Raw genomic sequence first — 23,755 nt, forward strand, 5'->3', positions numbered from 1 at the left:
AACAAATAATCCCAAATGTTAGTAACACAATATGAAATTGCAGGGTACAATGGGAGGGTGCTGCAGGTGGCCTAATCTAGTTTAGGGGTCAGTGAAGTATTCTCTGAGGAAGTGACACTTTATTTTTTTTAACTTTTTATTTTATACTGGAGTATAGTCAATTAACAATGTTGTGATAGTTTCAGGTGCACAGCAAAGTGACTCAGTTATACATACACATGTATCCATGCTCCCCCAGACTCCCCTCCCATCCAGGCTGCCATATAACATTAAGCTGAGTTCCCTGTGCTATACAGTAGGTCCTTGTTGGTTATCCTTATTAAGTATAGCAGTGAGTACATGTCAATCCCAAACTCCTTAACTATCCCTTCCCTCTACCCTTCTCCAGGAAGTGACATTTTAGAGTTAGCTACACAAAGGGAAGTTAGGGTTGAGGAGATAGAGCATCCCAGGCAGAATGAAGGCTATGGGCAAGAGCTCTGATCAAGTAAAAAGTATATGTTGGAAGAACTGAGAGAACTGGCTAAAGCTTAGAGGCCAGGGGGAGAGTGCGGAGAAGAGGCTGGAGAGAAGAAGGCAGGAGAAGGATCATGCTGAGGCCACGTGAGGAATTTCGAGTTCATCCCAAGGTCTATGGGGAGCCATTGATAGGTATTAAGCAAGTGAGTGACATCATCAGTTTTGGGCTCTAAGAAGGTTACCCTGACTGAATTGGAGGGGAAGAGAGGGAATGTGCAGAGGGCAGAAACGATGGTGGCTTGGACTGCAGAAGTGGCAGTGTTTGTAATACATCTCCAGGTTAGAGTGGGGTTCCTGTCAGACTAACAAAACTCTTCCTCCCATAGAACCTAGTTATTTATGTTAATGTTGAAGGAACTTTCCATTCTCAAAACTGCTCCTTCACAGGCATGAGAGCCATGTCAGGGAGATGTGGGAGCCCATGGGCAAAAGGTAGCGGGAAAACATGAAAAGGAGATAACACAAAGGGCTAGCTAGTCCTCCTCTGGAATTCCGAGCTTTGATCTGCTGGTTCACAACTCCCTCCAGTGTCTTGGGAAGGAGTGCTGTATTGATGCACTCAGCAAAGAAAAGAGGTCCAGAGTTTGCCTAGAAATAGTTCATGAGCCATAAAGATAGTGTCACAGCATAATGTGAGAAAATGGACTTCTAAAAAGGATGATTTTCATGTGTAAGACAAAAGTATTCTAACTACTGACCTAAGACCCTTTTACCTTAAAAGGAGGGTTCGTTTCAAAAGCTTGAGTTGTAAGCTATATCATTAGTCCCTTTTGTGCTTAGTGGGATGACAAAGCTCTCATCTCCCTGTGGTTCAAAGAATCTGTCAGTCATTCATCAAGCATATTATTGAGCAACTACGTGGTAAAAGGCATTGGAATACAACAGTTAATTAAATGGTTTACATAGACTTCCAGTCCAGTGAAGAAGCTGAAAGTCTAGACATTAAACTATTACACAATTAAATTTTAAAAGTGCAACTGTAATAAGTTCTACAAAAGAAAGGTATGTGTGCTATGAGGGCTTAGGAAAGGAGCATCTGGCCTAGACAGCAAGTTAGGGACGTGATTACTGAGCTGAGAATAGAAGGATGAATAGAAGTTAAATGGGTGAAGAGAGGATAGAAGAATAGTGGTAAAATTAATTGATTTGACAAACATGTATAGAGCCCTTATCAAGGTGCCAAGCGTCATAATAGGTAACTGTGGTCCACAGATGAATGAAACCTGGTCTGCATGTTAGGGAAAAGAATAAGCTGAATCTTGCTAATGGCTAGCTATGAGAATTTGATTATTAATTTGCCCAAACCTCAGCATCTTAATATGTAAAATAAGAAAATAACATCTATCTTGCAGGATTATTGTGAGAATTCAAAATGTGCAAAGCCCTTAGCTCACTGCCTGTCACATAAGTAGCAAGTTTTGTAATGACCAGACCCAGTCAGTATGACATAGTGTCAGAAGCTCTGTTCATGGTGTTCAGAGCTCACTATTTTCCATCAGACTATCTGGGTTCAAATTCCAGATCCAACATTTACTAGCTCTATGACCTTGGGCAAATAACAAACTTTCTAGTCTTTAGTTTCTTTATCTGTAAAAGGAAGATAATAGAAATACCTCATAAGTTTCTTGGAAGGCTCAAAGGAGGTAGGCATGAAAAGTGTGAAAGATGGCTAAATAAGTACCTAGCCTACATATTCTGTATGTTCAAGGTGCTGTATCAGCACAGATAAATAAGCAGTAAATTATTTTTGGTTTTGTTCTTCCTGGATAGGAGGGTGAAGCTAGATAAGGCCAAAGACTTCATACAGAGAGTCTTGTTCTAGGCCTTAAAAAATGAATAGGTGTTGAACAAACAGAATGCTGATAAATTTGCCTTGCTCAAGCCATAGGGCTGCAGTTTGCTATTGTGAGAGCAGCCTAGGCCTAAGGCTTAAGGAGAATATTTTAAAAGACTAGTGAGTTCACTCTAATAAACATCTTCTCTCCATTTGCTGCCATGAGCTGGAAGGCAGGGTGATGTGGTCGGTAACAGCGTGGGCTTTGAAGTCAAACAGACATGGGTTCTAATCCAGTCCCTTCTACTTATAGCTGTGTGATCTTATTACTTTTATTACTTACTCTTACTTATTACTTACTATATTTCTCTGAGCTTCAGTTGATTAATCTTTAAAAAGGAAGTATTAATAGAGCCCTCTTCATAAAATTTTTATGAGGATTAATCAAGATTATGCAGGTAAACATATTTGGCACATAATATTCAATAAATGTTAGCTATTATTATTATTGATGCCTCATTAAGGTTATGCTGGCATAAAACATTAGAATTTGTTCAGTGTATGGAACACAAGGGTTTGCCATATCACCTGCTCAACAGTGGGATATCCAAAGAAATACCACAAACCAAGTGGTGAGTCCCTTTGTGGCAATGATTGCAGGTATTTACCTTTGTGGGCCCAGTAACTTTGAAAATTATACAAAGTTGCCCCCAAAAATTATTGAATAAATTAATGAGTTACTTATTTCACTGGTTGTAAAATAAAGGGTTTTTTTAACTTACAAACATGAGGCATGCTTCTATAAACAATCTATAAGTAAATAAATACACATGTAGTTTCACCATCAATGGAACAACCATTGTTAATATCTTGATATATTTTTTCCAAGACGTGTGTGTGTGTGTGTGTGTGTGTGTGTACATATGAGATACCTGTGGGGGGGGTTCATAGCATTTAAAATAATTATATACATATTTAATTTTGATCAGACCATAACAAAGCTTTTTCTCAATTTGTCATATGAGCGTTTGCTTTGTTTTATTAAATAGGCTTCACAAACATGATTTATACATTAGATAACATTCTATAAGGATGTGGCATATAATTTATTTAACTATTGCCATATTGTTAGACCTTTGGTGTGTGTCAAAACTAATTAATCTTCAAATATAAGTTATTTGTTACCAAATTCAGTGATTTCTTAACCTGTAGGGGCTATAAACAACTTGAAAACCTAATTATTTAAAAAAATATGAAACTCTGTACTATCTTCCTTATAGAAGAAAATTACAAACACATATTTACATAAAATGTTGCCTAGAATTTCAGGAGACTTATAAACTCCATGAAGCCCATCAGTGAATTCCTGTCCCCAAGGCTTCAGTCAGAACCAATGATATCAAATATGTTAACACGAAGCAGAACAAAAAAGTTAAAGAACTTTAACATAACAATTGTGGAGAAGTATAATCTCTAATATACTGCTTACTACAGTACATTCGACTATTTTCATAATACAGCTCAATTCCAGTTCATTCTTATATTTTAAATAAGTCTAGATTCTATATTAACACTTCTGTACAACTTCCATGAACTATACTGCCTCATGTGCTGTATTCTTATTATCCTTAGTGACAGAAAGCTTCTACAGGACTCCCAGTACACTGCCTCTCCTCACTGTGAGGTTTTACATTCTAGAGAACTGTGCCATTACTGGATCTATTCCTGCTCCCCTCCTCCTCTGTTGCTCCTAATTGTCTTACATACCATTCCATTTGAGCAAATATACAGCATGACTGGTAACACAGTTATTTAAAGGAAAGAGATCATTTTGTAATTACACCAAAAACAAACTCAACAAACTTAAAATATACTGCAGCATAAAGACCAATAAACATAAAAGAGATGTATTCACTCTTTGGGGTCATGTATATTTCAATCTCAGGATGCAAGGTTTTTTGGGGTTTTTTTGTTTTTTTTGTTTTTTTTGCGGTATGTGGACCTCTCACTGTTGTGGCCTCTCCCGCTGCGGAGCACAGGCTCCGGATGCGCAGGCTCAGTGGCCATGGCTCACAGGCCCAGCCGCTCCGCGGCATGTGGGATCCTCCCGGACCAGGGCACGAACCCGCGTCCCCTGCATCGGCAGGCGGACTCTCAACCACTGCGCCACCAGGGAAGCCCAGGATGCAAGCTTTTAACTTGGCCTTTGTGTAGTTCTAACTAAGGAAAGGCACAATCTTTAATTTATTATCTTAACTTTATGCTTTGTCTGATAAGCAATTTTTAATACCAAGTTTGATTCTATACACCGTTTTATAGTTTCTAAAGAATTCTGACAGGTTCTCAATATAAAGGAGAAAGCTGTTTTGTACTTTGTGTTTGTTGTTTCCATCTGTTTGCTTCTGAAGATAGAACAATTATTTATGTGAAGATAGAACAGTTACTTATGTGAAAGCTTGTATGAAAGAGCATGTACACATGGCACATGGAAATTTGTTTATGACTGTGTGCATTTGAAAAATCCTAAGTCATTATTAGAATCCAAAGAATGATGGAAAAGAAAATTTTGAAAACAACTCTAAGAATTTACATTAAAGACACTTCTTTTTCTGCCTCATAGCTACATCATCCCTCTCAAGGTTTCCGCTTTGGAACTGTCCGGGAAAGCAGTGCTGAAGATTATGTGAGGCAAAGCTTCCCAGAGATGCATGAGTATATGAGAAGATACAATGTACCAGCCACACCCGATGGAGTGGAGTATCTGAAGTGAGCGTCAACCTCTTGCATCCAAAAAGTTCTCAATGAAAAAGAAGTCTTGCTATTGATGTAGTGTTTGTCGGTTTTTTAAAATGATAGCTAAATATATCCATTGTGTGCGCAGTAATATCTCACACCATGTGAGATCCAGGAGGCAGTATGGAATAAGTGTGCATTTAATTATGTGACCTAGTTTACTAGTTCCTGCACAGTCCCAAGTTGGCCGTAGCTTTGATCAAAGTGCCAGTGCAGTCATTAGTGTAGCAGATGGTGGGGGAAGTAAATGTTGGTTCGACATCACTTGGGAAAACAATGGTGCTGAAATGATCAAACACTCAGGGAATGTGGCCAGAGGACAAAGTGCCCCAAAGCAACCCTTTCCTTCACAGTGAATCTCTAAGCATGTGGACTGTCTCCTCTTATCACAAGGAAGTGGACTTTATCTTAGAGCTTTCCTGTAGAAAGAAAATAAGATAAAAGGCAATGATTCCCATGCCTGCATCCTTCTCATTGGCATTTATGAGAAGCAATCAAGAGCAATCACATTACCATGGCAGATTATCAGAGCCTGTAATTCAGTGAAGCTGAATGCAAAAGAGGTTGGTGCAGTTATGGGTCTGCTCATCTAGTCTGCCTGGGAGAAGGGGATGAATGGCTCCTGATAAGCACCACAGCATGCAGGCAAGCAGTCCTCTCTCTCCTGCCTGATGGTCTCAGGACAATGACATACATTCAAACTCCAGTCCCTAGAATTGTGCAGCACCAGGAAACTGTTTTCTCTATTGTCAAACACAATAATATCCCCAAAGGACAACAAGACTTGGCACCTCAAACTTTTTTTTTTTTTTTAACATCTTTATTGGGGTATAATTGCTTTACAATGGTGTGTTAGTTTCTGCTTTATAACAAAGTGAATCAGTTATACATATACATTATGTTCCCATATGTCTTCCCTCTTGCGTCTCCCTCCCTCCCACCCTCGCTATCCCACCCCTCCAGGCGGTCACAAAGCACCGAGCCAATATCCCTGTGCCATGCGGCTGCTTCCCACTAGCTATCTACCTTACTACGTTTGTTAGTGTGTATATGTCCATGACTCTCTCTCGCCCTGTCACAGCTCACCCTTCCCCCTCCCCATAATCTCAAGTCCGTTCTCCAGTAGGTCTGTGTCTTTATTCCCGTCTTACCCCTAGGTTCTTCATGACATTTCTTTTTCTTAAATTCCATATATATGTGTTAGCATACGGTATTTGTCTTCTTCTTTCTGACTTACTTCACTCTGTATGACAGACTCTAGGTCTATCCACCTCATTACAAATAGCTCAATTTCGTTTCTTTTTATGGCTGAGTAATATTCCATTGTATATATGTGCCACATCTTCTTTATCCATTCATCCGATGACGGGCACTTAGGTTGTTTCCATCTCTGGGCTATTGTAAATAGAGCTGCAATGAACATTTTGGTACATGACTCTTTTTGAATTTTGGTTTTCTCAGGGTATATGCCCAGTAGGGGGATTGCTGGGTCATATGGTAGTTCTATTTGTAGTTTTTTAAGGAACCTCCATACTGTTCTCCATAGTGGCTGAACCAATTCACATTCCCACCAGCAGTGCAAGAGCATTCCCTTTTCTCCACACCCTCTCCAGCATTTATTGTTTCTAGATTTTTTGATGATGGCCATTCTGACTGGTGTGAGATGATATCTCATTGTAGTTTTGATTTGCATTTCTCTAATGATTAATGATGTTGAGCATTCTTTCATGTGTTTGTTGGCAGTCTGTATATCTTCTTTGGAGAAATGTCTATTTAGGTCTTTGGCCCATTTTTGGATTGGGTTGTTTGTTTTTTTGTTATTGAGCTCCATGAGCTGCTTATAAATTTTGGAGATTAATCCTTTGTCAGTTGCTTCATTTGCAAATATTTTCTCCCATTCTGAGGGTTGTCTTTTGGTCTTGTTTATGGTTTCCTTTGCTGTGCAAAAGCTTTGAAGTTTCATTAGGTCCCATTTGTTTATTTTTGTTTTTATTTCCATTACTCTAGGAGGTGGGTCAGAAAGGATCTTGCTGTGATTTATGTCATAGAGTATTCTGCCTATGTTTTCCTCTAAGAGTTTGATAGTGTCTGGCCTTACATTTAGGTCTTTAATCCATTTTGAGCTTATTTTTGTGTATGGTGTTAGGGAGTGATCTAATCTCATACTTTTACATGTACCTGTCCAGTTTTCCCAGCACCACTTATTGAAGAGGCTGTCCTTTCTCCCCTGTACATTCCTGCCACCTTTATCAAAGATAAGGTGTCCATATGTGCGTGGGTTTATCTCTAGGCTTTCTATCCTGTTCCATTGATCTATCTTTCTGTTTTTGTGCCAGTACCATACTGTCTTGATTACTGTAGCTTTGTAGTATAGTCTGAAGTCAGGGAGCCTGATTCCTCCAGCTCCTTTTTTCGTTCTCAAGATTGCTTTGGCTATTCGGGCTCTTTTGTGTTTCCATACAAATTGCGAAATTTTTTGTTCTAGTTCTGTGAAAAAGGCCAGTGGTAGTTTGATAGGGATTGCATTGAATCTGTAGATTGCTTTGGGTAGTAGAGTCATTTTCACAATGTTGATTCTTCCAATCCAAGAACATGGTATATCTCTCCATCTATTTGTATCATCTTTAATTTCTTTCATCAGTGTCTTATAATTTTCTGCATACAGGTCTTTTGTCTCCTTAGGTAGGTTTATTCCTAGATATTTTATTCTTTTTGTTGCAATGGTAAATGGGAGTGTTTTCTTGATTTCACTTTCAGATTTTTCATCATTAGTATATAGGAATGCCAGAGATTTCTGTGCATTAATTTTGTATCCTGCTACTTTACCAAATTCATTGATTAGCTCTAGTAGTTTTCTGGTAGCATCTCCTCAAACTTTTTTTTTAAGAAAGGGAAATAAATAATTTTATGGGACATAGGGGCTCAGTGTTTCTCAAGAGCTCTAGTAATCAGCTTCTAAAACAATTTTATGGACTAAGCTAGAGTCTAGAAAGGAAGCCTTGTGTTCTCAGATTTGCAGAGTTATATATAGTGTTGAAGCGCTATGAAATGGCACTTTCAATTTTGCAAGAACATTAAAACATTAGAGTCCCTCTCTGACACAGAGTTTAGCGTTCCTTTGCCTCCCAGCTCCTCCTCTTTATCCTCTCCTTTAGGGAAATTCATGGCTGAGAAAAAGAATAAGATGTCAGGGAGACAGCAATGGCTCCCCGCTAGATAGTAATGGCTGACAAACTGGGCACTTATGGCAGTGTGAAAGGGTGAGATAAGTCACTGCTGCAGTCTCCAGTTGCATTCCACTCAGGGTATTCACTTATTCTGGAGGCTTCATCTAGAAGGCCCAAGTGCTCAGAGTTGGCCCTCCTCTAGCCTGGGGAGAAATTGTTAGGTAGGAAAACAGGCACAGATGAAGGAGCTGAGTTCCAAAAGAAGCAACTTGTCCATGGAAATACAGCTAGCAAGTGGCAGGGTCAGGACTAGAACCAGGTCTCTAGAATCCAACCACTGCTGCAGGCTAGTCTGGAAACCAAAACCGGAAAGTAGGTCCTTGGTGTTCAGAAAACAGTCCATGTTTCAGCAGCATCCGTGTACCAGATAGCATTTGGGTGCATGTGAGAAATGCAAACTCTCAGGCCCTGTCCCAGAATCTGCATTTTAAAAAGCTCCCCAGGTGACTCATAGATTGAGGTGAAATTGGAACAGAGCTTATCATCAATGCCCTCTGCCTTCTTCTCTCTGGGCTTCTCTCAGATAAAGCCTATGCTCTTAGCCACCACTCCAAACAACCAGTCTTCAAGTTACCCCCTGACATTCCAGTGCCCTGACCTGCAAGCACAACCCTTGGAGTCGCCTATAAAGACAGGTTCCTGTGTTAAACCTGTCCCTCCCCTCTCCCATCAGAATTCCCCTGGGCTTCATCCTACTCACTTAGGGCCCTGCTTTCGGAGGTAACAGTATTCCAATAAATTAATCCCTAATAAAGTATTAATTACTTTTAGTATGTTTATATGGTTTTTGTGGTATATGTGTTATTAAATGAATGCTCAAAAAGACAGCATGATTTTATAATGGGAGAAACAACTGTAGGCCATGGCCGTGCCAACTATAAGGATGATTCAACCAGTCTAGAAGGTCCTTATACCTGGATCAAACACTGCCACTTCCTCACCAGTGACTCAGGGCCCCATGGGAGTCTGTGAGCTAATTGCTTCTTGCCTTACTATGCAATAGAGACCTGCCATAGATAACTTCACTTTGCAATTCGAAATCATGAGGAGTTATTTAGGGATACCACTGAGATGGACCTCAGGAAATACTGGTTAGAAAAACTGAGCCCTAATTTTTTGTATTGTTATTGCTGCCACAAATATTTGCAGAGTATTAGTAAATGGTAACTTGTTCCTGTGTAGCTCACAAGGTACATTCTGGTACTGTGAGAGTCAAGATTTGACTGGAGAAGCATCTTTCAGCTTGACTTTTATCTTACTGCCAGGATTCCGTTAAGGTTCCTCATCTTCAGCTTCCAGGAGACAGTTCTTATCCCCAGCCCTTTTAGAAGCTTCCCACAGCTCTGGACCTGGGAGATGTTTTTCATTTTGGCTATAGTTAAACATAGGCCTCACTGTAACTTAAATTCAATAACCCTGGAAAAGGGATTTATTTTGAAGTGCCTATTTTACCTCCTAAAAGAGTAGAGAGAGGAAGCAATGGTCATTGGCACTAAGAAGGGATGTTGACCTACTTAATGTGTGTCCATGTGTGGCTCAGAAAAAGCCATCAAAAAGGTACTTGCTGCTCAATGATGAATCTTAGAGATGTCTAAAGGTGTCTTTCTCTTTTAGATTTTTGATGGGTCCTAGCCATGTTCTCCTCTGAGTTTAGAAGCTACTGCTATGTATTGAATTCCAACAGCCTCATTTTTGGCTCTAAGAGAGGAATGACTGGACCCAGATGGGATAGAGAAGAGTTGTTCTCTTTGCTAAGCTGTTTGGACAGCACTGAGGGTCAGAAAGCCTTTATTAAATGGACATATGTCCTATATCTTTCCAAAAAAAGTTTGAGGTAGCTGAAAACAAGAGTCATTGCATACACCTTAAACATTTCCCTTTGAAACTCATCCTCCCTTGCCACCTTTGTAAGTGGAGCTGAGCCAGTGCTGACTGCCTTCCTTGGGACCATCTCTGTGCCTATGTCCAAACACTGGGGAGAACACATGAAGGATGCACAAGGATGTCTGCTGGTACCTTGAGCCCAGCCTACAGCCGACTCACTGATATAGTCCAGAAACAACTGCCTTTAAATGATTTTTGCCTGAACTGCCTCCTGGGATGGGAGTGAAACATGAATCTCTGGAGATATATTAATAAATCAGATTACAAAGATCTATTACATATGCTTCCCATTCCATTTACTGAACACCAGTCTATGGACTTTAAAGAGACCTGAACTCCCTTTTCCCCAAGAGTGCTGGATCTCTTATTTGCACTTCCTTAATACGTACTCCCAAATATGAAATAACGCCTGATCTCTGAAGAATATGATAGTGATCATGACAGAAAGAATTAAAAATGTTCACACAATGATTAATGAGACCCCCAGCTCCAACACTTACTGGCTATGTAGACTGGATTAAGTTACTTTGACTCTTTGAGCCTGAATTTTTCCATCTGTTAAAATGGGATACTACCACCCCCCTCAAGGTTATTATAAGGGGTAAAATGTATGGAGAACAATAAATACAATGCTTACACAAAGAAGTCATTCAGTTATTGTAAGAGAAATGAACCTTGACTATTTACCTTCCCATTCAATTCATAGTCGCTCTGGTTTTGTTGTTGGATTTAGAAGTAATGAAAGAAACTGGTAGATGAATCCACTGGAAAGATGTCATGCTCTCTTATAAGAGTGTCTGCTTCCCCTGGTCTATTCTCTGCAGGTCAGTGAGATGTCAGCAAGGCAGAGCCAGCAGCTGCCCAGCTTGTACTGCCCTTATTGTCCAGGTTTCTGTTCCCTAAACAAAAGCTAGCTGTCAGCCTTAGTGTTTCCTGTCTATTAATGAATCATTTTTCACTTTTCTTCTCTTCGTCTTAAACATAGGAATGATCCAGAGAAACTAGATGCCTTCATCATGGACAAAGCCCTTCTGGATTATGAAGTGTCAGTAGATGCTGACTGCAAACTTCTAACTGTGGGGAAGCCATTTGCCATGGAAGGTATTAATCAGTCATTCTTGATTCACTTTTACTCAGAATGTGCTCAGTTTGCCAACCTAGCAAGTCACAAATGCCAATGTCAGAGGCAAAGAGCTATTCATCTTCCCTTGTTTTCATTTTCAGCTCTTAAGCACTCAGCTATTAAGTTGCTGAAGTTAGGTATTTATTTTCTACCTACTCCACAAACATATTGTTATCCAATTGTTAGAAAAACAACCACCAAAACGCCATTGTTATCCAAACAATGTTGCTTTAGATATCTGGGAGTGGTGACAGTATAATAAATAGGGAGTCCAGTTTTAATTTAATCTGTATTTTCTAATGTCCAAATCCTGTAATGAATCTGATGCTAAAATTAGAATGATTGCATTACAACTGGAAGGACCCCAGTGTTGATTTAATCCAGTCTACTCAGTTTTATCCACAAGAAAACCCAGAGACATTTTACCACTTTCTCATAATCACACAATTAGATGTTAATACTGGAATTAGAATCCAAATCTCATGGTCCTTAAATAAATGTTTCCACTAGTTGAAAAATAAGTAGAAAAAAATCAACGTTTGTGGTTTAGTAACCTCTAAGAGTCCTAAACAAAACCTTGTTTGGGACCTTGAGTTTGTCTTTCTTCCCACTGGCAGCAAATTTTTGCTTTCAATTTGGTCAACCAATCAATCAAACTTCAGGACCAAAGAAAGACTGCTTTGTCAGTAGCTCCTTGCATCCTGGACAACAGTTGATATATGGAGCTGGTAGTTTGAACCAGCAAATTTCACATCTCCCAGTTCCCAGCTTCCCTCCTCTGACAGTACATGCTGGTTCCCAAAACAAGCCATACTCACTTGTCAGAAAGCACTTTGACTTGAAACAATCCCACGGGGGTGCCCAAGTTCTATTTCCAGAAAACTATACTTTCCTGTATGTAAATTAGTATATCGAGACTATTCAGATTCCAATTCCCCAACCACAGTTGGTCCCTGTCTCCCCTAAACACAACAGCAAATTTTTTACTTCAGTCTTCGTTTTTGTGATGAATGAGAATGTAACAGCTGATGCTGTTTCTTCAAGACTTCTCCTAAGAGAAATCAATCCCCTCTCCAGGCAAAGCTACCTCCACCTGAACCAGGAATTGAACTCAGGAAGAGAGAGATTTAGTGGTAGGGATCTTCTATTAAGATGACAGTCTGACACAAGAGAGAGGAGATATGGGGATATATGTATACGTATAGCTGATTCACTATGTTATAAAGCAGAAACTAATACACCATTGTAAAGCAATTATACTCCAATAAAGATGTTTAAAAAAACATTACCATCGACCCAGCAATCCCACTACTGGGCATATACCCTGAGAAAACCATAATTCAAAAAGAGTCATGTGGGCTTCCCTGGTGGCACAGTGGTTGAGAGTCCACCTGCCGATGCAGGGGACACGGGTTCGTGCCCCAGTCCGGGAAGATCCCACATGCCGCGGAGTGGCTGGGCCCATGAGCCATGGCCGCTGAGCCTGCGCATCCGGAACCTGTGCTCCGCAGTGGGAGAGGCCACAACAGTGAGAGGCCCACGTTATCACAAAAAAAAAAAACCAAAAAAACAAACAAAAAAAATGAGTCATGTACCAAAATGTTCATTGCAGCTCTATTTACAATAGCCAGGACATGGAAGCAACCTAAGTGTCCATCAACAGATAAAGAAGATGTGGCACATATATACAATGGAATATTACTCAGCCATAAAAAGAAACGAAATTGAGTTATTTGTAGTGAGGTGGATGGACCTAGAGTCTGTCATACAGAGTGAAGTAAGTCAGAAAGAGAAAAACAAATACCGTATGCTAACACATATATATGGAATCTAAGAGAAAAAAAAAAAGGTCATGAAGAACCTAGGAGTAAGATGGGAATAAAGACACAGACCTACTAGAGAATGGACTTGAGGATATGGGGAGGGGTAGGGTAAGCTGTGACAAAAGTGAGAGAGTGGCACGGACATATATACACTACCAAACATAAAACAGATAGCTAGTGGGGAGCAGCCACATAGCACAGGGAGATCAGCTCTGTGCTTTGTGACCACCTAGAGGGGTGGGATAGGGAGGGTGGGGGGGAGGGAGATGCAAGAGGGAAGAGATATGGGAATATATGTATATGTATAACTGATTCACTTTGTTATAAAGCAGGAACTAACACACCATTGTAAAGCAATTATACTCCAATAAAGATGTTAAAAAAAAAAAAGGATGACAGTCTGATGTAGCAGGCCACAAAAAGAAAAGCCAAGGAAGAACTAGAAAACCAAAGAACATTCATTATATAACCTCATTTTGATGTAACAATGGGAAAATTCCCATTTTTTGTGGCATCTAGGGATATGGAAGAGATGTTACTTTTTTTTTTCTGTCCTAGATGCACTGGGTAATTGAGGTCCCTTTTGCCAATAGCAGCTGTTAACAATGAATTATTTGTAGTGGGCAAAAGAATGAAGGACTCTAGTTTCCACCTTTGTCTTAGGGGCCAACTCTATCTTGTCAAAAGGCAGTGGTGAGATGGCTTGTTTGCCTCTGCTAGACCCCAGTGCCAGATGCCACACAATTAACTCCCCACTGGTTTCCTGTTTACATTTCCATCTGTGCTCCTGAGACTTGGTGTCTTGCAGTTCCCATCATCTCCAGATACCACATTGTTTTCAAAGGGGACAAATACAAAATGGTGCAAGGAAGTGCTCTCTCTGCAAGAGAGCAGAGAGACTACAGATTTGAATACAGAGAACGGTCTCATCATTGTTGGCTTATTCTAAAAAAACCATTGCAGGTTTATTCTGGGTGAGGTGCAAATCAGAAATTTTAATTCAATACTGCCTCTGTGAACAAGTTTACAACCTAAAAGCAGAACTTTGTAAAACACAAAGGGAGGACACGTATATTAAAAACAACATGATAGAGATACTAGTAAAAGTCTTGATTGCTGCTTTTAACAAAAAAGTTAATCTCATAGATTTTTATGGAATATTTCTCTCTTCATGAAATTTTAAAAAAATATTATATGCTTTCCTTTAGCAACATTTAGAATTTGTGAACTTATGAAAATGTGGACTTTATTATTAATTAATTAGACTTCATAGGCATAAATATATCATAAAAGCAATTTATGAACAATTTTTACCCATTTAGCTTACAGGAATGTTTCATATGTCTATCTGTATCCTGTCATAGGACCTAGTATAATGCAAAGCATATAACAGTTATGTAATAAATGATGTATTACGTATTATATAATCATTAGGTTGTATTTGAAATAAGTACCTAATTCACTTATTGTAGGTAATCAAAAGCACCCTGAAGGTCTGCATACACTTTCCAAAATGCTTAAATGACTTTGGGAACTTAGGAAAGAAAACGGAGTCCATTGATTCCTTCATGCTGAATATACATTCGCTCTCTGTAGTAACGACATTATATCAACTCGGTGTGACTACTGAATACCCCTCCCAACTTCACCATCCTGCATTTATTTAAGGCTTAAAGGTCAAGTGGGACAAATGAAAGATAATAGTCCACACTGAGTTTGAAACCTTTTTGTAAGTCTTCAGTGCAGCAAACCAAAACTATTAAGAATTCAAGAGCATGTGGAAAGTCTCTGGTCATATTAAAAACCATACACCAGGGACAAGAAGACATATTGTGTGCTCTGGAAAAAAAGAAAGTGTTGAGATAAATGAATACATGTCCCAAATTTATGCATTGGAGTTAGCTGACAGTAAAGGTCAAATGAGAAGAAAGAGTAATGGAACTGCACAGTACTGATTTGTGACCTTTCTGCTGAAGACTCTGCGTGTTTTTGAGTTTGTTCTGTTACTTGCTTTCCACTAATTATTTAATACAGTGTTTGGAGCACTAGCTCTGGAGTCTGAGTACTTGGGTTAGAATAGAGTTTCTGTTACTAACTGTGCTACACTGGGCAAGTCACTTAATCTGTTCTTTAGCTTCTTCATCTGCATAATGGGTTTGTGAATAGTACATCTATGACAGAGTTGTCGTGAAGAGTAAGTAAAATAATGTATGTTAAGCATGTACAAGCACACAGTAAGTGCCCAATAAATTATTATTATTATTCATTATATTGAATTAATAGATTGAGACCAAGTCATTATAAATTATCCTAGGATAGATAGCGTTCGTATATCTCAGCTTCTCACACATACTTCTCTCTCCACTTTGATGTGCTGGGGGTAAGGGAAACCCATTTTTAAAGTCTCCTTTAAGGTTAGGACTATTCCAATATGTTCTCAACCATTGCCCAGCAGTAGCTAAATATGGTATTCCAAGGCCAGACCGTAAAACGAAATTAATTTTTCTTCCTCAAGTCTTTTTAACCCTATCTAAGATCTTATTTTAAAAATATCTATTTTCCAACCACATTTCAGGAAGATTTTTGAAATCTATGAATTTCTAACTATACATTTGCTAGCCAAAATATATTTCCACCACTCTTAGCTGAGTAAAGCTGATTTACCCATGGGGAAAAGATCAGAATTCTATTCTGAAAATTGTTCTCTTGGGCTATTAAGCTGCATCCAATTTCAAGGGTGCCTGAAGCCTTCATCTCTAGGGTTGAAGGATTCCATTTTGCTTCATCTATCAACCACAAAATAGTCAACCTCGTCTTTATTGCAAAGCCACGTTTCTAATGATAATGAAAGCAACTCAGGCTGCTAAGTTGAGTCAGCAATTTAAAAATAAGAATTCTTTGACCAATGAACACAATCAAATTCGAAAAGCAGCTGATAAAGAGGACAAAAATGGTTTTACTATTTTATGTTTCTGAATAAAATTGATTTTTATGTCTTTTAACACGTACCTCTTCTAATTGCCACATAACTTTGTTTTTCTGTTTCTCCCCTTGTTCCATGTGCATAGTTTGTTTTAATTAGATAATAATAATAATAATTTATGCCAATAATTATTAAAATATCAAGATTTAATATATGCATTAACATAGAAAATTTTAAAGAACAGGAATCTATTTTTAGTGGTCAATTACAAATTAACCTTGACATGATGGAATGGAGTGATTTAATATTTATTATCTCCTATGTAGCAATTTTTTATAAATGTCTCTGCAACTTCAACATAGCTTTTTCCCTACGGCAATTTTTATACTTTTGTTGTAGTGCCAAAATTCTATTCTTAGAATATTTAAATTTATCGTAAATATTAATTTCCAATTTTTAAACTTTCTTATCATGCATTTTGGTCTCATCTATCCAAAATACCACTATCAAGAATCACTCCAAGATGCCTTCTCTCATCCTTTCATCTGGTAGCAAACTCTCTCCTCATAACAACCGTTTTCTTCATCCTCTTCATTGCATCTTTGTCATTATATTTTATGTTTATTGAATTTATGACTCACCTCTCTTTTCTTCTCAAGCAAAGTCCTATAACATCCTACCATGCTGTGTAGTTATTTATGTATGCCTCATCTCCCCCGTGCCACCATGAGCTTCATATGGATAGACTTCGTGTCTAATTTAACTTGGTAAATTCCATAGCACTTGGCAGAGTGTCTGGGACAGAATAGCATTCAACCCCTATTTGTGGAATTAATGAATAGATGAATGCAATAAATGCTTATCAAATGAAAACAATTCTGCCATGATTACAGTAACCTGTGCTGGAATTACTGGCTTTAAGGGGATTTTTAGGAGAAACAATATAGTCAGGGAGGGTCCTTGCTAGTTAATTTCCTCATTTATGTACAATCATATACCAATTGGGGCTGTACTTACACTATATTTATACAACTTATTGAAAAGTTTATGACAAAATCTGCCCGTGAATAATATATATTTGTGTCTGTTGAATTCAAACCACCAGTTTAGATGATTGTAGTTTTTTTACTGCATTGCCTGGTTTAGGGAGATTATATCAATATGATTGTAGTGATAGGGCCTGTTTGAAAGGGAGGAATAGGTCAAGTACTCCTTTGCCTTGGTCACATGCTATAGTGGATACAGTGGAGGGAGCATTGGTTTTAGACTCAAACAGACCTAATTTCAAATGCTAGCTTTGCCATCTATGAGCTGTGTGAACTTCGGCTGTATATTTATTCAATCTTTAAGTTTCTATTCTGCATGGGTTCACATAGGGGTTAGACACATGTGAAATGGTATCTGGCACACAGTAGGGCTCAGTATGTTCTAGTTCTCATTATTAGAATCCCAGAGTGATTTAACTGACCTACATGCCACACTCCAGTATGCAATCTTAGACTAGTGCATGATCTACAAAGTGGGGTAAGATAAGTAAAAAGTTTATTATAGAGCAGTACTTGGTGTATAGTAAGCCCTCTGTAAGTATTAGGAATTGTTGTTGTTGAAAATTATTGCCTCCAGGGGAAAAAATATAAAATATTCAGCAAACCTGGCCTAATGATCCTGACCATCAACCCATACCCACCAGATAGTTCCAAGATCTTCTACTATTTGTTTGTATAAGTCCCAGTTCTTCTCCCTCAAGCTGGTACAAGCTGGGATGTCTCAGTTGTAATGAAATAATCATTATGCAGTGCATTGTTTAATATCTGTCTCCCTAAGAGAGTGTACACTCCGTGACAGCAGGGACCATATTTACCTTGCTCACTGCTAAATCCCAACCACTTAACACAGTGCCTATTCACTCATAAATATTCGTTGAATGGATGAATGAGTGAATGAATAAATGTGTGAATTAGTCAGTGAATATTATCATACACATGACTAGTATTGTGCCTGACATGTAAATAGGTACTGAATGAAAATCTGTGCAACTGAATTTGTCAATAGCATTCATTATAATAAAAGTTTCTAAAGAAAATCGGTTACTTCCTTATAGTTACCCATTACTTTAAAAAAATGTTATTTCATGGTAGAATCAGCAGAAGAACAGACTGCCTGTGTAAAGTCTTTTATTGTCAGTCTTGCCTTTCAAACCAAAACTACTAGGCACAAAATAGGCACTCAAAATAGCTCTTTGAATGGAAAATTCTAATAATGCTCTTGACACTGTAATCATTTCCTTGACTTGCCATTGTTAAGGAACAAACAAAATTACCAGGGGGAGAAAAACATATAGCTCTTTAAAGTGCAAAAATTTTTTCTGTATTACTTATTTCCTCTCTTTTATTAGTTATACACAAATCTCAAGCCCTATATTTTTTAAAAAAGGATTTTTGTACCTGTAATTTAAAAAAAGAACAAAAACTAATGTCCTTGGAAATAAATTGTAAGATGGAATCATTATAGCAAGTATTTGTTTCCATGAAGTATCTTTGGATTCTTGACAGCCTTTTGGTCTTTATATGTGAAAAAAGGAGCTAGCTATAGTTTCAGTTTGTCTTCCTCAGTCATCTTGAGGGCAATACATCTTTTTTCAACTATGCTATCCAATAGCTACAGACAAAATGTAGGTAATTAGCTCTTTCACATGGCTCTTCAAAGAGATTAACAGTTTGGAAAGCAAGTAAAGCCCCATACTAAGTAAGGATACAGAGTCCAAGCTAATTAATAAAACTCTGACAACAATTACATCTTCTTTATGCTCCTCCTTCATCCTTTCCCCTTCCTCTCTTGCCTTGAATAACCATTGTCACAGATATTTGGTTTATCAATTCCTTGATTTTTTTCTGAATATACTTTTATCAAATACATATGAATTCTTAAAAATACAGTGTTTTGTTTTGAATGTTTTTACATTTACACAATGGATTCAGGCTATAATCTTCTGGGATTGATCTTTTTCATTCAGTGTTGCTAAGAGTCATCCATATTATTCCATGTTATTCTAGTTCATATGTTTCACACTATACAATATTCCATTGTGTAAACATTCCATGGTTTATTTACCCATTCTCTTGTCAACATTTGGGTTGTTTCCAATTTTTGCTATTATGAACAATGCCTCTAAGAACATTCTTGTACATATGTCTTGGTGTGGTTATGGAGGAGTTCTTTAGGAATGTATTTAAAGTTGCTTGTCTTAGAGCTTATAAATCTTCAACTATACAAAGTAATAGCAAACGGTTTTCCAAAGTGGGTACATCAATTTTCATTCCCACAAGCAACGAGTAAGTGATCTTATTGATCTACATTTGTACCAACACTTGGTTTTATCAGACTCCCTTTTTTTGACAACAAGTTTTTGTTGATGTTTTAGTACTTATGCTATATTGTACATTCACATGGTCTCATTCTATTATTGAAAAATAAAAGTAAAAAAGTGTCATGCATGACCAGTGATAAGAGTATTTCATAAACCAGGGATTGTAATTCATCTAATTTTGTGTATTTAAGGTCCAGGGGAGGGGTTCTGGGAGAAGTAGATAGGGAATCCTAGCCCTGGTAAAGACCTCAAAGATGGCTTCGAAAGAATATCTTGAAGGGAAGGGCAGAAAGCCTTGGAATACAATGTGCCCCAGTACACAGTACACAGCTCATTCCTCTCCTTTCCAGACTCATCTCTTTTACTCAGAGAGGTAGCAGATACAAGGTAATCATACCTTGGACATTTTTTTAACATCTTTTTTGGAGTATAATTACTTTACAATGGTGTATTAGTTTCTGCTGTATCACAAAATGACTCAGCTATACGTATATATATCCCCATATCCCCTCCCTCTTGCGTCTCCCAACCACGCTCCCTATCTCACCCCTCTAGGTGGTCCCTAAGCACTGAGTTGATCTCCCTGTGCTATGTGGCTGCTTCCCACTAGCTATCTATTTTACGTTTGGTAGTGTATATGTGTCCATGCCACCCTCTCACTTCGTCCCAGCTTACCCTTCCCCCTTCCCATATACCTTGGACATTCTTGAGTCCTTTGAAGGAAAGATGGTGAAAGCTCACTATGCCCTTGTTACCAGGCCTGACAGCAATATCACGCAAGCGTGGTGGCAACATCTCAGGAACCTCTCAGGTGAAACACTCATCTGAGATTATATTTTCTCCTAGGATACGGCATTGGTCTCCCTCCCAACTCTCCTTTGACCTCCAATATATCCGAGCTAATCAGTCAATACAAGTCACATGGGTTTATGGATGTGCTACATGAGAAGTGGTACAAGGTGGTTCCCTGTGGCAAGAGAAGTTTCGCTGTCACTGAGGTAAGGGAAAAACTGCTGATAATGTTGATGCTTTGTACAGATTTACCTTGAAAAATATGAGGAAATGCTGTCATATGTGGCCAATAATCCAGGCTATTACATCTCCTAAGACTCACTATGGTATTTAGATTACTCCTAATTTCACTTGAAGGATGGCTATTCAATAGGAATTTTCCGTAAGACAGATTTGTCTTGGATTTAACTGTGATGCTATTTTGATGAGTAAATGTCTGAATTTCTATTTTTTGCCTATATGTTATATCCACAAGTGCAGAAGAAATGCTGTTCTGCATTACAGTAATAGTATCTGAGATTGACATTAACAGTGTTTGGTTTAACTGTTAATTGCTGGTCACAATGTGGACTTCAAAATATTCCCAGGATCTAACTTCCCAGTGGTCCAGTGATGAATCCCGCTTAGAGCAATAGATATTAACTTATAACTGGTAATTCTTAGATAATCCTAGATTTTTTAAACTGAAAACAACCAATTCCCTTCTTTTAGTGATGGAAAACTAATATCTAGAGATCCTAAGTGATTTGCCCAAGGCACACAAATAGTCAGAATCTACATCTTTTTATTGCAATGCTCTGCCTTTATGATGTAATTAGAAGGAAACCTGCAAAGTGAGCCAGAAATTGGCTGATTAAGATAGGAGACTAAAAGGTGTAACAAGAGCCACAGGCTCCAGTATTTAAAAGAGAAGCCAAATAAAGCAGTATGAGGTCTGCCTGACATTTAAAAAAAAAATCTAAAGCCAACAATAATGACTCCAAATAGCCTCTCTTCGCCAACAACTTTCACATTTGTATTTCAACACCAACTCTTCTTCTGGGCTCCAGAACCATATATCTACCTTCCTATTTGACATTTCCACTTGAATATCTTACAGGCATCTGACATTTAACTTGTCAGAAATGAACCCTGCTCTTTTCTCCTAAATCTGCTTTTCTCTCTGTGCACCACATCTTGGATAATGGCACCTCTGTCCATCGAGTATCTCATTCCAGAAACTGGCAGGGATCCTTAATGCCTCCCACATCTCACCTTCTGCATCCATCAACAAGCCATATCTTTTCCTCTATAAAATATGTCTCAAATATGCCCATTGTCATCTCCACTGTCATCACTCTAGTCCAAGCCATCATCCCTCACCTGGACCACTGCAAAAGTCTCCTAACTGGTCTCTCTGTTTTCATGCCTGCTGTTCTCCAATTTGTTTTCCATGTGGCAGATCACTCTCCTACTTAGAAGCCTGCGATGGCTTCCCATGTTAATTAGGGAACAATCTGAAATGCTGAACATGGCCTGCAATGCCCTGAGGGACTTGACCCTGCCTATTTCTTCAGCCTCATCTCATGCAACTTTCCTCCTGGCTCATTACACCCCACCACAATGGTCATTCCAGATGGAGATACACCAGTGGCTTTCCTGCCTTGAGGTCTTGGCACATGCTGTTGCATCCTCCTTCCCAGATACTCTTCCTCTTCCCACCCCCCGACATTTACCTAGCTAATGCCTTCTCATTATAAACTCCCAGCTGAAATCTCCCTTCTTCAGAGCCTGCCCATAGTCCCTGATGCAACCTGAATCATATCTCCCTTTATAATCTCATATTATATCTTATTTAGAAGATGGTCATTGAGCAAAGATTTAAAGGAAGCAAAGAGGAAAATAAGAAATTAGGGAACTAGCATGCTCTGTTTCTTATCACATGACAAAAACTGTATTAGGGACATTAACTCATTGGTTCTCACTACAACCCTGTAAGGCAAGCATTTTTATATTTTTTTGGAGATATTTGCATGGCTTTTCCTAAAAGAAATAAAATTGGGCTTACACTGGTCAGCTGAATTAATTCAGCCAAGAAAATAAACAAACCAATTGCTTAAACTGTGCAAAGAAAGCAACAATCATTTCATGTGTCCTACCATTTGTTGTGACCATGGTTAACTCCAGCCAAAATCTCCAAGTGATTCAAAGTTGACAGCAAGACATTAGACAAGACGAAGGGAGCCTCCTCGTCATGCCCCCAAAGCCAGCAATACAGAATAACTGGCACCTCCCTGATCACAAGCATACCTCTAGGCTGTGCCATTTCAGAGGACCATCAGACCAAGACATCAGCTGGATGGACTGACTCCCAGGGCAAGACTCTGAGGGTGCAGGGCTCTTCAGCTTCAGAACCTAACTCCACCTGGGCACATACAGGGGAACATACTTTTGGAGACTAACAAGCACTAACATAAATCTATTGATTCTAGTGTGAAAATATCTAACAGAAAGCATGATAAATTTGAAGACATACATTTCTGGACTTGCATCCTGGCTCTACCAATTAACAACTGAGTGACTTAACTGCTCTTAAGTCTGAATTTCTTCATCCATGAATGGATATGATAAAACCTGCCTTGTCATTTTGTTCTGAGAATAAGAGATCATTTATGGAGAGACCAAGTAAAAAACCTGACATAGTAAATAATAGAAATATTAATACTTCCTCTCCTTCCATCAGGAGAACTTCCTGGGGTTCACAGATATCTTCAGGTATCTTTCTGCAGCTTTATTTAGAAGGAAACCTTCCCAGAAATTCTCCAGTAGATTTCCTCATATTCATTGGTCAAAATTACATCATCTGTCCATGTCTAAAGCCAATCAGTGGTGAGGGGAATGAGATCACCATGACAGATTAGCCAGTCATGACTCATCCTCCAGAACTTATTAGCTGCTCCAGGGGCAGCTTCCCTTGAAATACATGGCCCCGTAGAGAATGGGGTTCTCTAAACGAAATGAAACGAAAGCAGGGTTCCCTTAGGAAGGAGACAGGAGAATGAATGCTAAATAGGCAACCAACCACCTCTTCTACACTCTCTCCCATCCCACCCACTTCTAGTCATCATTACAATGAGGTATTTGGATTTAATCACATGCAAGAGCCCTCCCACCTTTGATACAGTGATTACAGTCTTTCCTTTACATCACCCTGAGATTAGAATATTTAATATATTGACAGTATAGCATAATGGTTGAAAGCATGGGCTTTGGAAACCGTTCTAGGTTTGAACGCCACCACCCGTGTGATACAAGACATGTTACTTGTCCATTCTGAGCCTCAGCTTCTGCAAATTGGGGTGATAATGTCTACTTTATAGGATTGTGGTGAAAATTAAGGCAGATAATTAATGTTTATAAAATACTGAGCCTATATCCAAATATGATAACCACGAAGTAGCTCATATCCTTAAGGATGATGAGGTTTCAACTGTTCCAGGGCTGTATGGATTTATCAGTAATTTCAAACAAAACCAAATTAAGTGTGGACA

The 23,755-nt window shown here is 38.7% G+C and overlaps 1 protein-coding gene across 2 annotated transcripts in view; it reads left to right on the forward strand.

Moving 5' to 3' along the window:
• GRIN3A (glutamate ionotropic receptor NMDA type subunit 3A) overlaps window positions 1-23,755 on the forward strand; it is a 155,069-nt gene that overhangs the window by 95,889 nt on the left and 35,425 nt on the right. For both annotated transcript variants that reach the window (XM_067743786.1, XM_067743787.1), the window contains exons 4-6: window positions 4,914-5,059; window positions 11,183-11,298; window positions 20,280-20,431. In XM_067743786.1, the coding sequence (XP_067599887.1) occupies window positions 4,914-5,059; window positions 11,183-11,298; window positions 20,280-20,431 (414 nt within the window). The remainder of the gene's footprint in view (window positions 1-4,913; window positions 5,060-11,182; window positions 11,299-20,279; window positions 20,432-23,755) is intronic.

This window comes from Pseudorca crassidens, chromosome 7 (assembly GCF_039906515.1).
Source record: "Pseudorca crassidens isolate mPseCra1 chromosome 7, mPseCra1.hap1, whole genome shotgun sequence".
Classification (NCBI taxonomy): domain Eukaryota; kingdom Metazoa; phylum Chordata; class Mammalia; order Artiodactyla; family Delphinidae; genus Pseudorca; species Pseudorca crassidens.